Genomic DNA, 16528 nt, shown 5'->3' with positions numbered 1-16528 from the left:
CTCGAAACATTTTTAGCAACAAGAGGTTTTGTTCTGTTTTGCTTGGTGCAGGATGCTACAACAGTTTTTAACTTTGTAGTCACCACTGGAACTGGAACTGGAAGTCCGATGTCACGACAGTTAAATGCAAATAAGCGTGTAATGTGCCAGTAACATATTTGTATATTCCTGAGCTGCCACGTTTAACAATACAAACCACAGAAATTTTAGCATTAAGAGCATGTTGTTCATTCAAATGACAAAAAGTTTCAGATGCAATCATTTGTTTTAGGTATTACATAACTTTTATTCATTGCTGTGGCATGAGTGCAGCATGAGGAACTCAGTCAGTGCATTTATGGTCATTAAAGACATCGAGTCCAAACATGAAATACCAGCCAAACACAACAGGGCACTTATGTGATCTATCTGTACATTTAAAAAAAAAAAAGCCCTGCACATTTATAGCTTGATATACCTTTATGTTAATTAAATAGATAACAGTCTAAAGTTAGCACCACAACTTACCACGGAAATGTACAAACGCACAAGCATATGAAGCAGTCAGTTTCATAACTGTCCTGCTGTTCAGTGATCACTTTCCCTTAAACGTCATAGACAACTTTAATTGTGCTTTACATAATTACATTTCACTCCACAGGAAATGAAAATTAGAAAGTAGTAACATTAAAACCACAGTTGTGAAAAAGTTCATATGTTAATACTGCAAAACAGAGGCTGTGAAGACCAGATCCGGACATTTGCCCTGAGACTAAAACAGATAAAGCGCTCAACGAAACAAAAAAACAACAAAAAATCAGATCTGTCTTTTTTTTAAAAGGATGGATGAGTTTTATCTTTTACCCTGGACGTAGCGACCCCATTGTCACACTGAAGACTCACCGTGAAAGACTTTAGCTTTTAGATGACTTAGACTACACTGCAGATTGGTGGTGGATTCTGAGTGCAGAGCCTCAGAGAACTTGCTGTCATATTTACAAGTGGTCTGAGACTTCCTCTTGAAGCTATTCTGAATGGTCTCTGAGGTGAAGTAATAAACAATGGGATCAAAGCAGCAGTTGGATACAGCAATGCAGAGGGCTACTGGATAGATGGTTCGAACCACCGACTCCTCATAACAGCCTCCTAAAATTTTAGTACGGACTAGAGCATAGAAAACCAGGTTTACATTGTAGGGGATGAAACAAAAACAGAAAATAGTAAGGTGCACGATTATCATACGCAGGATCTTTTTCTTGTTCATGTTCCCACCACGGCTGATAGTTTGGGGACGGCGCAGAGTCTGTAACACCATGATGGAGCAACATACGTTGAGTAGCAAGGGGATGAGGAAGCCTACTGTCTCTATGAAAATCACCACTTTAGAGAGGGATGATTTCCACTGCTTGGATGAGAAATTCTCAAAGCAGTAAGTGGCATTTCCTTTTTCATTTGAGGTGGTATCCAACAAGAATCCTGTGGGGATACTGCCTGAAAGCACCAGCACCCATACACCAACACATACTATTTTAGCATTGCGCTTGGTCCTGAGCGTCCTTGAGCGAAAGGGGTGCACAATGGCCAAAAACCTGTCCACGCTAATGCAGGTGAGGAAGAGAATACTGCCATACATGTTGGTGTAGAAAAGTGACACAGACAATTTACAGAGAATCCCTCCAAAAGGCCAGTTCTGGTTGATGAAATAGAAGACCCGTAGCGGCAGGGTGAAGACAAACAGAAGGTCAGACAATACCAAGTTCATCATGTAGGTTGTGGTCTCATTCCTCATTTTCAGAGAGCAGGAGAATATATAGATGGCCACAACGTTGGTGATAAGTCCAACAACAAATACAATGCTGAAGACCGTACTGTATAGTGGATATTTGAACCCATCATTTTTGATGCATGAGTTGGATATTGAAGAGTTGTTGTACATTATCATTATCAGTTTTAAGATTGCAGGGATGGGAAGTGTTTGTTATGCAATAGAGCTTCAGGGAAAGGTATTTCCAGCACGATCAACTGACCATGAATGAATGATGAAGAAGAGAACAGTTCAGTACTGAGAGATACTCAATCCATTAGAGCAACTTTTTTTTTTTGTTCAACACGGCGGTGCATATTGCTGCATGTTTCCCTCCCTTTTCTGGATGTTATTTCGGGGGTTACCTCAGTTGAAAAGACCCCTCCCAGAGGACAGAGATCCAGGCTGGAGTGTCTTCCCCTCCCCCTGCCCTGTCTCTCGGCCAGACTGCACCCCACAAGTTAGAGGGTTAGCTTTACTTACTCAGATAAATCAGTCACATGAATGTGCCACCTTTTCGCTCTCAAGGTCCCAAAAATCACGAGCTGCTCAATCCACAAAGAGAGAAATGGGAAATCCACATTCAGGTCCATTAGAGAAGTGACCTCATGGCAGGATTCTTGTTCTTTGTCAAAACCCAGCCTTGTGGTTTTGTTCTTCTCAGCTCCGAATCAGTGAAGTCGTCATAAGCTTTCCATCTCCCACATGGTCATGACCACAAATGACCATGGTTCTTTCCAAGCAGAGCTCTCAGCGTGACAATTCAATGTGTTTTTGTCTTCTGTCTGCCCTCAGTTTCTCTTTCCTTTCCCTTCTTTGTTTTACTAACCTAGTTGCTCAACCAGTATCTCTCTCACTCCTCTTCATACAGCCTCGGGGTCTTTTGCTCACCACTCATCACACCACTCAGGCTCGACTACTCCTTTGTACCCGGCAGATTTTTGCAGTTTGGGTAGAAGAGAGAGAAGCTGTAGTAACTCCTCCCACTGCCTCTGGTCCTCCTACTCCTTTGTCTGTTTTTACAGTCAACCACATAAACAGAAGTGCATTGAGAGGAAACTTAATTTAAAAAATGAGCTCATAGTTACTCTAAAATACTGTCACAGAATTTGAAACACAGATCACTGAAATACATTTAAAAGAAAAGGTTCAAGTTTTTCTCTTGACCTGTTTTTCAGTAAAATTTTAAGCTTGTAATTGCTGAATATTTGTTTTTGTAAAAGCACATAAAAATGAGACAAGAAAAATATGTAAAATATTTGCTTTCTACAAATGGGTTACATGTTTGGATAATAAAATATATCACGCTGTACAACATAGGCTACAACATGTCTACGGCTAAAAATACTGTACTTCACTTCCTCTCATCACTACCTACTTTGAAATTGAGTTGGGAAGTTGGAAACACTTTTTTTTTTTTAGCTTAATAAGAGCTATTACTTTTGTTATTGTAACACTTTACTGCTAATATACTTTTTCATTTTAAAAAGGCTTGATTTTATTATTTTTCCCCTCATTAGTTAAGCTGTTAATAACAGCAGGAGGCCAAAAGTGCCTGAGAAGTTCTCTGAAACCCCACAGGGTCTCCACTCATCTGACAGAAAGTATGGGAAAATTCAGCTGTCTTCTTCTTGTTTGTGACGACCTGTGTGGGCAGCTAAAGCTTCTGCTGAAGAACCGATTTTTATTTTCAAAAGGACATTAGTAATGAGAAGGAACAGAAAGCTCTCCTTCTGTTCAGCAGGGTTTTTTTCTCCTGCCCCTGTCACTCCATGGACACAACCTTCTTGGGACATTCTGGCTATCCTTTTGCAGGAACTCTCTCCTTGGCAGTCAGTAAAAAACGTTGGAGTATGTGTTGTGAATGAAGTAGCTTAGTACGGGTGAATGTGCAGTTTAGAACTGTTCTCAGGCAACTTAAAAGAGTTCTCAGCCCCTTGATCAGGCCTGTGGTGAGCAAATGCTATAAACCCTTTGAGTCTATTTGTGTTGGCTTCTACTGTGTCAAATAGGAAACTGAGTACCTGGTTAGTTTTCCTGCCAGTAAACAAATGCTTGTCTGTGAGATCAAGCAACTGTTTTTCTGCCAGATGTACTCTTTGTAATCAAAACACTCAGGCAAAGATAAGATAACCTACTTCGCCCGTTACTGTTACCATAACATTTTCCTGATATTACTGACAAAAACATGACCCAGAACCCAAAGATGGTTAATTTAGACTTGAGAGCTACCAAAAATAGTCCAACAACAAGTTGTTTTATGCCTCAGCGTGCATCTCTTTGTCAGCCTACCACAAAGTAAACATGATCAAGGCTAGAATGCAATGTGCGAGAAAATAGAAAAACCTGTACTATTGTCTTTCCCTCGCAAAGTTGTTCCATGGAGCACATAAAAACAAGCTCTTCACATGCAAGTATGTGGTCACTAAACAAAAACATGCGCCTGAAGTCCCTGGACTGTTAAATTTCTCACAATGCCAGGAAATTGTCTGGCACCCCCAAGGCCAAGCCTTCGAATAAAAGCAGTTTTATGACACGTGTTGTTGTTGTATAATGTGGTCAGCAGAAGCAATGACAACCTCATGTTGTAAAAAAAAAAAAAATACCACCTGAATTTATTTTTTAACTGTCTATCACATCACGTCACAAGCCTAAAGTCTGTGTGAATCAAAAGATAGAGACTAGGGCTCACTTCAGTGACGTTTAAATATCATTAAATTGCTGTATCATTTTAGAATACATTGAAAACAATGATCCAAATCAGAAAGCCTGGCCAAGTTTTAATTCAAAGTCCTTAAAAAATATCTAAAATAACACATTTTTTAAGCCACAAAACTTTGTGTCTGAGTTCCTCAAGATGAAAAGAGAGCAATTCAAAAGAAAATAATGTCTAATGTCTCGGCAAGAGCGCATTCTGATGAGTGGCTAGTCTGAGAGTGAAACGGCTTTCATCTAATTGTGTTCCACTCTCTCTCTGGAAACAGGGACTTTACAAATGCTGTGATGCCATCTACAAGTACGTTAAACCACAGCAGAACTGCAGTGGATATACACAAACCACTGACGCATCCCAGCACAACAAACCTGAACAAGTGCACAATCATTCTGTCACATTAAAAACATATTTTTTGAAACTGTTTTAAAACCTTTTTTCAAGACAAATGTCTTATCAGGCTAAGTGGATGATCAAAACACGCCCAGAAAGAAGTTTCCCCAGTGCCTGCATGATGTAAGTGAAATATATGGTAATTACAACTTCATTATCATAATCGTCATCTTTTTGGGAAATTTTTTTCTTCCTACGTATGCTGAACCATGCCAGCTTTGATATTTGCATACACAGTTTGCAATAGGTCTGTGGCAGAATGAAGGGCAGCATGCTCCCCCACGCAGCCTTATCAGCGAAACCTTTCGTCTACTTTGTAAAACAAGTACTTCCCACCCACCAACCACTGCCCTCACTGAAACTTACAGTGGCCTGTACTGTACTGAAAAAATAAAGTCATTGTAACTCATGTCTTTTTTTTTTTAAGTTAGCAGTCTTTCTAGTGCTAAATTTATAATCTCAAACCGTCAAGATTTATACATATGCAATATGCAGCAGAATATGAAGTGACAGTGAACAACTTGCATATAAAAGCGTTTGAGGCTTGATTGTTTATCAACCAACCTACAGCTCTTCATTAACCGCTGCATGCTGAATCCAGCACAGTGTCACATGCAATCACTGTATGTCCTAAATTTAACTAAACAGTGTTGCATGCAAGAAAACTGCAAGTACGAGTATTAAAGAGCTTCAAAAAACAGTATTACTGGGGTCCTGACATTGTATGAACTAAGTAACACTCTCAGCAGTGCACAGAGACTTTATTTGCCATTTTCAATTTTCTGTGTTTTTATTCATTTGCAAACCTCATAGCCATCTCCCATTACTGGGAGGAAGCTGATAAAACCACAGCGTTTAATTTGGCTCATGGGTAAAAAACCCCCCAACTCTATTGCAAGCTTGAATAGAACAAGCTATTTTGCATGGCTGAATAGGTATGCAGAGTGGTGTTTGGGTTGTTTCTAGGGCAAAGGCCTGCCTGCATTTCTTTCTTTCTTTTTAAAAACAGGTTTCCCAGATGCTAAGTCACGAGACTTATCAGAAAGTGCTAGCATTCTGCTGCAGCAAGGATTTGATGTACAAAAAGTGTGTGCTTTTACAACTGTGACATAAACAAAGTGGGTAGATGAACCAACCGCAAAAAAGCCACAAACTGATATTGAAAAGAAGCCCTGTGACAAGTTAAAGAGCTCTAACAAACCAACAGCTTATTCCACTTACAAAATACATCACTGGAGAGACTGCTTTATTTTTTAGCCCCAAGTAGACTATAAGAGGAAAAGTAAACAAACTGTAGATTACCCTTTACTTTGAACTACTGAAAGTAAGTAGTGGAAATGATATTAAGTGCAGGCATCTACTAAGGTACAATTTTGAGGTCCTTCACTTTTTGCTTTTATATAAATCTTTTCTTTCTTCACTTCATTCCATGTGGTATTCACCGAATCAGAGGGTCATATTATGCCAAAATAATGCAGAAATTAAAATGGCATTTAGCCTCAGCAAAGGAGGATTTGTACATGGCAGAGGGCCAGTTACTGTTAGCTGTTGCACGTCCTTCCTCATTCTGTGCAAAACCACGTTGAGTAATTGTACATGATGTACACGTCCTTTGGAAGGTGTAAAGTTAATTCAACACAAATACACACACATGAAAAAGTACCTTTTAGTAATTCCACAACTTAAATGTCATGGATGAAACCTATGAGATATTGGAATTTCCATGAGTGGTTTGGCAGCAGGATCGTGACGCAAAATAATCGTCATACTGACAATCACAGTGATCCTCAAAGCCGTGCGGAAATAAATTGAACATCATTTGTTCTGTGGGCACCAGGTGGGATCAAGTAACTGAACTGGAATCTCTGCCTTTCATCATAACATGTCCTCAAACACATTTTCTGTCAGGTAGAGTTGTGTCAAAGTAAAAAAATCAACAAATTCTATTATACTTGATTCTGCCAACTTGTCTGGCATCTTAATTTTGACCACATCCTGTTATTCTGTGGAAGGTATATGAAATCTCACTTGATGATATGATACCAAAGGTATACCTTTAGGAAACACGCAGGCACACGTGATGTTAGACTCTCAATCTTGCAGGAAGAAGTGAAAATGAGCCTGTTCCGCTTCTTGGTGGAGATGAGGAGCCAAACTGCACTGCATGTGCGTGTCTTAAAATGTTGACCACTTACTGGTTAATGGCACCTGCAATGTTACAACTTTACATGAAATAACGCATGTTTTATTTTTTAAATTCGTGACTTTCATTTCCATACATTTCACTCTCACCCCCCCAAAAACAAACAAACAAACAAAACAAAAAAACTACTTCATGTCGAATGTTTCTAAAGCAGTTGCATGGTAATGACATGACAAGAGCTTTTTAAGAACACCCTCAGCAACATATGTTGTTATTTGTTTTAATATGTATTTATAATTGCCATTTTCCTATATTCCCATTAGTGCCAAAGTCAGCAGGTTGCAGCTTGCTTTCCATACAAATTAAAAACATTACCAAAAAGTTCCAAAAAAGAAAACAAAAACAAACAAACATTCCAATCAGCTTGTTTAAGTGATCACATTTAGTTATATCCATTTAAGCAGATTTGGGAATTCCTGATGTAATTATCTGGTAACTGCATTTAAAGACCATGAGGTCCTTTATTAGACTTGAGCTCCAACAAAGTGAGTTGGCACAACTATTTACTATCCAGAGATGCATATTAAAAAAGCAAAAATCTTGTAAAAAGGGAACAGAAGCTTGCTGCCAATATGTTAAGAATAGCAATAATTAAAAAAACAAAAACAAAACACAATTAACAAAAAAATCTGTAAACATACAATGAAATGCAGCTGTAAAAAATCAGCTGCATCTACTGTACAGTGTACACAAGACTCAACACGTTTGTGAAAGTCAAACTTTGTTTCCAGCTGCATAGAGAGGGTTAGTCTGAACAACTGTACAAGTACACATGCAATAGCATGCTCTCCTATCAGTCAGCATATGGTGGGAAAAACAACTTTCTACAGCAAAAAAGTGCAAAAGTTAGTGAACACAAATGTCAGACCACAAGTTTGGATGGTATATGAAGAACTGAAGAATAACTGAAACTTTAAAAAAGTGGCAAAATATGTTATGCGATCATAACAAATATAATCATAAAGCAGATAAAAACAAAAACAAATGCGGGGAAACAGGTTGCAGTTTTACATGTGTTTCCCTCATAAAATGCCTCCAAATCCAGAACATTTTAGAATGAAGGCTTCAAAGAAAAGCAGCACAATGTGAAAAGCTCATTTATAGCTGACTTGGTTAATTTTTAGATCCTGTCTATGCTGACCGCAGATAACTTATGACATACTGATTGTATTAGGAACTGTTAAAAGGGCAGCATGATAAAAACGATTCAAATACCAAATCAAACAATTCTATCACAACAGACTACGTTTAGTATGTTCAGCATTTTCAGGTATCCAGTCCAAGCTGATTACTGTGACATGTCCACGTACTGGCTGTCTTGGTAAACAGGCGACCAGTGTGGCACATCCTTTTATTCAGCCTCAGCATTGTGTGCTTGTTACAGGACTAGTGGCATAAACCTGTATTTACGTTCCAACCAAGCACCGTGTTTGGGCTAGCTTCAGAACGGTAACAAAGAAGAATCACTTGGTGAGTGGGGCCTTAAACCATTTACCTCTCAGGTATTTACATCCTTAGTGCCACGTGTTTGAGGCGCTGATCTGCTGGGTGTTTACTTTGGTCTAGAATGGACTCTCGTCACTGAGATTAAACTTTAATGTGCTGAATACATCACAACAGGGGCCCAGTAGTCAGTTTTTGAAGGCCCCGTAGCGACTGGCTTTACTAATGAAGTTCTTGAGCAGGTCGTGATCCATGTCTGCAAAGGCCTGGGTCTGCGTGACAGCCGTTAGGTGGTTGACACAAAACTTGAAGCAGAATTCCTCCAGGTCCTAAAAATGAAGAGGGCTGTCTGGTCAGTGCTGAGGAGTATAACTGACTAGCTACTGTGCACGCCTCCACCACCATGGTGCTTTGACTATGTGTCAGGGGCTATAAGCTTACCCGCGCCTCATACTTGACAGCAGCAGAGAGCAGAGTGATGGCGTTTTCTTCAGAAATGCCTCTCTTGATCGTTTCCTGGCACAGCCTCTTCAGTCTTGTTTCTCGGTAGAACGTGGCCAAGTCAAGCAACCCTGCACACACAAAAACAAAAACACACATGATTGTGTTCAGGATTCTGCACTGACTTGTTGCAGCATTTCCTGGGCTGTAAAGAACTGTGATCCATGTCTATCCTTACCAATAGCGTCCTCTGGTGGCAGGTTTATAGTGTCAGTGTAGAGATACTCCAAGAAGGCTCTGTACACCAAGTATGAGAACTGATGAATTTCTATAGCATCCTGGTCAGATTCATTCAGCAGTGTTCGGAAATGCTCACACCTATCGAGAAAGACAGCAGAAGACTTGTGACAAAAAGCACGTTTAACTCAAACTATCATACATTACAATGGAAGCATGTTTTTCTGTTGTAGTGGCAGTTAAACTCTGCTGTGGAAATTACGTATTGATAGTTCCTTGAATTCTGCTAGAAGGGTACATGTATGTTTAGTGCATTGCAAGTTAATTTCTTAGCGGGTGAGTCAACATGGTCACAGAATTGATAGGCATGTGGTTACCAGCATGGAGCCTAGCATTCAGAGACTATACCATGCCTGTTAGTGTTCAACAGCATCTAATCTAAATACCCACCAGTTAAAAACAACCACAAGGGTAGACGGATAGAAGAATAATTGTTGTGTTGTGTGTGTGTGTGTGTGTGTGTGTGTGTGTGTGCGCTTCAATTTTCTCCACACTGCAAATCTCTGATGGCTCAAAACAGTGCCTCTACCATTGCTTCTCAGGACACGGTTGAAAAAACAACTGAATCTTCACTCTCTGATGCATCTTAAACATATAATTTGCATGTGATCTTGCGCAAGCAGACAGTTTCCACTGTTGCATATTCGTGTGAGCCAGTGGACTAAGGTTAAAGCTGCAGACAGTCTGGCTCCTTCCTACTGACGGTGCAAAAGAGCAAGGGACTGGAATGCAGATACTCTGTGTTCAAGTGTGGTTATAAAAAGAAACACGGGAAACAATAGGCCTGTCTTTGCTACCCCGTGAGTTTAACAGGAAGATAAGGAAACACTGTTTAGCATATGAAGTTTAAATATAGGGAAACCAGCACAAATTAAGTGTTTGTTATATATATTTACACACAAAGATGGCTCATTGTTTTTGCTGCAGTGACTAAATTGGTTGTCTGGATTTTAAAAAATACACCCATGTGACCAAAATGAAAGTAGAGGTTAGAGAAGCAAACTGTGCATTCATATATATAATTTTTTTAAACAGTCAGAGTGTGGTGGCCCAACAATAGAAAGGAAGAGCTGCAGACATTGTCTCCATTCCACAGATCATTATGTGCACTCAAAGATAACGATACACTGCATGTTACACCCTTCCAGTCACACACCAGCTGCTCAAAATGCCACAAGACTGGATTAGCTTTTCCAGACTTCCATGGTTAATGAGTCTACATTGTCCTTTTTAAAAAAAAAAAAAAGAATCACCTAAAGGACTCTGAATGTTCTTGTTTTCTGTACCTGATTTTTAGCAGAGCTTTGTGAACATGGATGCACTTTCCATCAACCAAGAACTTCAGATCAGAAATATCTGGACTGTCAAACTCCTTCTTCAAAGACTGGGCAACTGTGAGGTAATCATCACCATCTGGCAAAAAAAATACATACAATTATTATTACTATTTATTTTATTTTTTGTTAAATACAAGCATTTGGTCTTGGGGGTTTTTTTGCTCTCAAAAACTAACATAAATTTGCTAAACATAAATTTAAACAACTTCTCTTTACATTTCAGTTCAAAGGACAGTTATATGAGATATTTATATATAGGGAATGAAAAGATATTTCTTTAAGGCCACAGGTGACAATAAAATATTACCAACATTAAAAAAAAATGTCCACCTAAATGCTAAGTCAATATTTAAATTTAGCTATACTGATAGAACTGACTCATCACATTAGCTTTCCTAACTGGAGTGTAAACAAAAAAATGAAGCTATCACAGTTACAGGTTAATGCTCTTCAGTTTGTGTTGAGTTTGTATAAACAGTTGTCGCAAATGAAGTGCAAACAGCGTTTCCTGTTTATTTCTCAGACCACTTGCAGGAATGTGTACCTATGGTACACTGATAAATGCCTACTGCATAATTATCTCTAACCAGACATACAAGTAAATGTCAGTGTCAAAAATGTAATAAAAAAATCCTTCAATTATTGTAAAAGTTTGACTTTTGGGATTCTTTTTCAATTTTACAAATACTCTCCAGGCTGGCTATTAAACTATGTGACCTTGGCCTGCACTTCTCTCAGTGCAAGTGGATCCTTAATTTCCTGACTGGCAAACCACAGGTGCTACATGTAAACCACAAAGTCTCATCTGCTTCCTCCTTTCCTGTATTTCCTCTACACCTACGACTGTGTGGCCACTTTGTCAAGTTCCCATAATCATCACCAATTTCGCTGACGAAAGAGCAGTAGCGGACTTGATCTCGAAACAGTGACTCTGCTTGACGGTTAGAGATCAACCACCTAAGTGACTGGTGTAGGGAGAAAAACCTTCAGCTGCAGGTTTGTAAGACCAAGGAGCTAATAGTTGACCCCACAAGGAAACAGCTGAAATGGGCGACAGAGATGGATGCCATTAAGACCACCCTTCCCACAAAAATAACGGGGAGAAACTTTTACTGTTAGGCAATCATGTTGGGTGACATTCTAATGAAAAAAATATATATTTTATGTACAGCTGGATAGGCATATAAGCATTTCACTGTGAATTTCTGCGTGTTCGTCAAATAACTTAAAAACGTATGGTCCTATAAAACTCTTACCTACTGAGAGGAGGTGCCACGTGACTGCCGGTGTGGCAAAGCAAGCGAACACATCATCAGTGCTGCTGAAATGTGTGAGATGGGGACTGGCTACAGCCTGACCTCGACACTGACCCCACATCAGAACTTGTCCACTCTGTGTCTTGGCTGCTGACGTGTGACTGGTGTGACATGCAGCCACTTCGACTATCCTACCGAGAAAAATCACAAATCTAGATATACATTTGAACTTAAGACAAAAAAAGGCCCATACGAAAAGTGAACATTTCTCTAATAAAGTTCTTTTACAGTCAACAATCAGTCCCTTACTACTGCGTAGCATAAAACCACAAGTGTAAGAATTTGTACGAGTTTGAGGCGTTTGGTTATTCTAGGGATCTGTGACCTATTATGGTAGCAAAGTACTGCTGGTAATTTACAATGGGAACAAAGTAAAGTACTAACCTCTCCTTGTCTGTGTTTATAGGAGTGGGGAGCGCTTGGTTACTCTTATTGCCTGTTCCCAACTGCCCGTATGAGTTGGCTCCCCAAGCATAAACAAATCCCTCATCTGTCAGTGCCAACGTGTGTGCATATCCACAAGCGACCTGTGTTTGAAAAAAAAGAAAAAAAGAGGGTATTTAAGATGCATGCTAACAGAAATAAGTAATCAAAAACAATGTTTTGTAAGATTTATCCCTCTTTAAGCTCTTACCTGTACAATGTTTACACCCTGGAGGGCAGCGATTCGGCATGGTGTCTGCTGGTTTCCATTATTGCCCAAACCTAGCTGTCCATTGCAATTATAGCCCCAACCATAGATCTGGAAACAATGGACAATTTTGGGATATGCACATACCTCGTTATCAATAAGTCTGCGGAACATCACAGTACTTTTATTCTTGGGTTTTTTGTTGAATTAAATCTGAAATTCAGATTCTGATTTTGTGTGTAAAAACAAATGCAATACTATTTTAGGTCTTCTGACAGAGACTGAACATTCGTTTTTTTAAACTGTACCGTCTCCACTCACACTCCAGGACCGTTCTTCAAGCTGTCATCATTCAGATCGAGTGTAAACACAAATTCATTTCAGACACTGTTAGAAATCAAATTTGTTTTTCTCTGCTTCATCATGGTTAACATGTATAGATGGATGTGACCAGTTACCTCTCCGTTGTCCAGTACAGCCATAGAGCAGAGCTGTCCACAGGCTATGTTTACCACAATCTTGTTTTGCAGGCAGCTGCTGACCCGACGCGGTGTCGGCTGGTTGGCAGTAGAACCTGAACCAACTTGTCCAGAGTTGTTGTAACCCCACGCGTACACCTGAACACAAAGATGAATGCTCACCACCCAGAAAAATTCTCAGATTAAACAGAAACAAAGCAAGGAGAGGAAAATTTACCTCTCCATCAGTTGTGAGGGCAATAGTGTGGTGGGAGCCACAGGCCACTTCTGTCACTCTCTTGCTGAGGAGATTAGTGGACACCAGGGCAGGGGTCAGCCCGTGGTTGGTGGTGCCATTTCCGAGTTGGCTGTAGCCATTGTGGCCCCAGGCATACACTTCTCCATCTACACAGGAGCAAGTGCAAGTTTATTGATGTTGTCACAGAAGTTAATATTTTATTAAAAGATAAGAAGCAGTCTATTTCACATGATATACTGCAAGTTAAGCAGCCCTACTTTTATCAGACATCACAGATATTGATTAAATGCCTGGATTCACGTAGTTTAGTGTTGCATTGACTCAGTATAAATGAAGTACACGAGAACATATCCATAATTAACTTTTTTGCAACTTCATTTACTGTAAATGCAGATTGAGCAAAGATTTTTCCACATGTAAATAAAAAAACAAAAAAAAACCCCAAACTGACTGGCCTCCCTCAGATGATGTGGAGTTAGTTAATCATTACCACATATTACAGGAAAACAGATACCTTTATGTTGCTTTAATCAAAGTTGAAGGTGCAATCAATTATCCAAATAAATAAGCATGCAATAATCATGTTGAAAGCAACTCTCAGACATTTTCATTTAATATTCCAAACAGGAATTAGTGAAAATTGAATTTGTATTTGAAATTTAACAGTTTGAATGCATTTTTTAATCGTAATTTAAGTATGCATGCAACCACATCTCTTGGCCAAGAAGTCCACTTTGACCAAAAAGAATCACACTTCAAAAGAAAAAACTAGATACAATATGAAGCCAATTGTGGCACAAAATAAAAATAAAATATCAAATAAAATATGAATTTTGCATGTTTGGACTCATTTGCTTGTGATCTTATTCCTCTGCCTCCTGAGGACATTTCTCCTTGGTGACACACACAGAAAAAAAGGTTTTGGAGCTACATTACCTGCAGTGGCGATAACCACATGTGGCCCCGTTCCATAGCTTAGAGACACAATCTTCTTTCCACACAAGACATCAATCCTGCGTGGCTCAATAGTGCTTTGAAGATCTCCAAGCCCTAAACAGCCGCTACAGTTGGTCCCTAAAGCAAAGACCTGCAAAGAAAAAACATTAAAAAATGTTTTTACATCTTTTTTTAAATATATACATTTACAAATAAGAATTACTCGATCATATTTATTGTGCAATTTTTTTTATATCACAAAATGGTGAAGTTGTCTTAATCTAATCTGTCTAAGATGGCAAATTGCAAATTATGATCACCGGTACACTAAAACAAACTAACTAACTACACTTGAAACCAGGCTATAATAACTTGTGACACTGTCTTTCTAAAATTATGACTGAAAAAAAAAAAATCGGCAGCAAGCATGCTCATGCTGGGACTGCTGAATGTGATGTACGGCATAATTTAAAGTGAAATCCACCAAAATACAATTTAACGGTACAGTTGGCTGTTCCATAACATCAAACAAATAAGCAAGGGTAGAAAGATTAGGCATGCACTGCACCTTTCCAAAGGCTCAGGCATTAAGCTCATATGGCTAAAGATAGCCTCATTCCATCTGCTTATCCCTGTGCCTGTAACTGCACCTCATATCAAGCAGAGAGCAAGAAGGCCTGGAGCATTTTTATATCCACTTCAAAACAATACAGCAAAATGAATGACTTCTGTGCGTGCTGCAGGACAGCTTCACGTAAAGAAGAACAAGAAGGCAACCTTGCTTATATTCCAAATGTTACCTCATCATTAACTGTGACATAGAGGGCTTCATTTGCGGCACTGCCAAATACACAAGCCTGCCGGATAAGCCGGAGTTCCTCAGGAGGAAGAAGTGCAAACACTGGCCACTTTCCCACGTCCAGCATACTACTCAGCTGTGAAAAAAAGAAAAAACATGGAGAAGCATATGAATCTAACTCACTGTGGAATAAAGGAAAGGTTGATTAGATAAACTGAAAAACACAGATAAAAGCAGGAGTATGTTTTCATGTTAAATACTTTGATGGTCTGGTTGTTTAATTGTATTCAAATGGTTATTAAACTGGATAATAGGAACTTTCTGCCCTGTATCATGGAATGCATACATATATGTTAAAGAAAAGATTATTAAATTTCCACCTTTATCATCCCTCGAGTGACCAGCAGCATTCAGATTTAGATGGGCAGACAGATTAAAACGTGTACATCTGTTCAGTGACCTTTACTACCACAGAAAGTAAAGTCAAAATTATGTCATCTCTAAAGTCTAACATAATATTTCAAATATAACGGTTTCAATGATTGCACCATTACTCTCTATTATCAAACCACACAGCTGTCTATGGCTGTGTGTTAAATGGAAAACTGCAATCAACAGTAAAACCTACTCGTCTGATCTTCTGTGTATCATTATTTGTAACGCCTACAAAAGATAATTATCTTGTATTGCTAACAATATATTTCAGCTCAGTTTTTATTCACAAAAACAAACAAACACAAAAACCTGTTTTTATTGCCGCGTCTGAAAATTTACAGTGCTGTTGCATTGCCTTGCAGAAATATGAAGTTGCACTTTGCATGAACCCAGACAACACCTCCCTAAACACACACATACGCCACCATGACCAACAGCTGCTGTTGCTGCTGGTAAGATGTCCCATACGTCAAATTAGCAGATACCAAAGACAACACAAACAAGCACCGCAAAACTAAGTGTGTTGGTATTGATATATAAACTGTCAGCAATGAAACTACTACCTGAAATTATCCCACAAAAACTATCAAGCTAATTAGCGTAAAGAGCGGTGTTGTTGCTGGTACTTCCAAGTGTTGACGTTACCTTCTAGCTAGTGCTTAGTCCGCGAGGTCGTTTTCTGATTTAAAAAAAAAAAAAAGACACTAAAACATGTCACCCAACATATTTTTCAAATAACTTTGCCGGGGACGTCATGCCGACAAACTGGTGTAGGTCTAGCTTCACGTTAGCTGCTATGGTTGCACTTTGTTGTAGCTAGCTTTAATCGCTACACCACCGCCTAAAACATACACACACAACACCACACTTCCTGTAGTCACTTGGTGCGTTTACTGAAAATCGGACCTGGGAGCTTCAAGGTTAAATTGGTATTATACAGTAATTAGTGACAGACTGTTTAATATTTAAATGATTTGTTAAGCAGTTTGCAGCTTAACATGGAAAAAATAAAGGTTGCAAATTGCATAATAGTTATATTATCAATATTACTTTTACAATAGAAATACAATCTATTATGCAAGAT

The 16528-nt window shown here is 39.0% G+C and overlaps 2 protein-coding genes across 2 annotated transcripts; both read right to left on the bottom strand.

The window, feature by feature from the left end:
- Positions 1 to 261: 261 nt before the first annotated feature.
- lpar6a (lysophosphatidic acid receptor 6a) lies at positions 262 to 2758 on the bottom strand. The gene has a single exon (XM_084951328.1). It carries the CDS (start codon positions 1919 to 1921, stop codon positions 866 to 868), a length of 1056 nt encoding a protein of 351 aa, XP_084807454.1. The 5' UTR covers positions 1922 to 2758; the 3' UTR covers positions 262 to 865.
- A 4354-nt stretch (positions 2759 to 7112) lies between these two features.
- rcbtb2 (regulator of chromosome condensation (RCC1) and BTB (POZ) domain containing protein 2) lies at positions 7113 to 16325 on the bottom strand. The gene is made up of 12 exons (XM_084951209.1): positions 16090 to 16325; positions 15011 to 15145; positions 14211 to 14361; positions 13254 to 13420; positions 13016 to 13174; positions 12561 to 12668; positions 12311 to 12453; positions 11867 to 12057; positions 10560 to 10686; positions 9215 to 9354; positions 8977 to 9107; positions 7113 to 8864 (listed from the first exon to the last, which is right to left on the bottom strand). The coding sequence occupies exons 2-12, from the start codon at positions 15134 to 15136 to the stop codon at positions 8724 to 8726; spliced, it is 1584 nt and encodes a 527-aa protein (XP_084807335.1). The 5' UTR covers positions 15137 to 15145; positions 16090 to 16325; the 3' UTR covers positions 7113 to 8723.
- Between the last annotated feature and the right edge of the window lie 203 nt (positions 16326 to 16528).

Source organism: Perissodus microlepis, chromosome 14, assembly GCF_051167445.1.
Source record: "Perissodus microlepis isolate ML-2025 ecotype Zambia chromosome 14, ASM5116744v1, whole genome shotgun sequence".
Taxonomy (NCBI): domain Eukaryota; kingdom Metazoa; phylum Chordata; class Actinopteri; order Cichliformes; family Cichlidae; genus Perissodus; species Perissodus microlepis.
Note: the sequence above shows the minus strand (reverse complement) of the source record. Positions and strands in the feature narration are given on the sequence as shown.

What these genes read in the sequence shown, in the direction of transcription:
- lpar6a (XM_084951328.1), bottom strand. Translation starts at nt 1,921, where the DNA reads ATGATAATGTACAACAACTCTTCAATATCCAACTCATGCATCAAAAAT.
- rcbtb2 (XM_084951209.1), bottom strand. Translation starts at nt 15,136, where the DNA reads ATGCTGGACGTGGGAAAGTGGCCAGTGTTTGCACTTCTTCCTCCTGAG. An exon ending in CTGTACTGGACAACGGAGAG is followed by an intron (nt 12,669 to 13,015) that starts GTAACTGGTCAC and finishes CATTGTTTCCAG; the next exon opens with ATCTATGGTTGGGGCTATAA. An exon ending in GTGGCACCTCCTCTCAGTAG is followed by an intron (nt 10,687 to 11,866) that starts GTAAGAGTTTTA and finishes TTTTTTTGCCAG; the next exon opens with ATGGTGATGATTACCTCACA.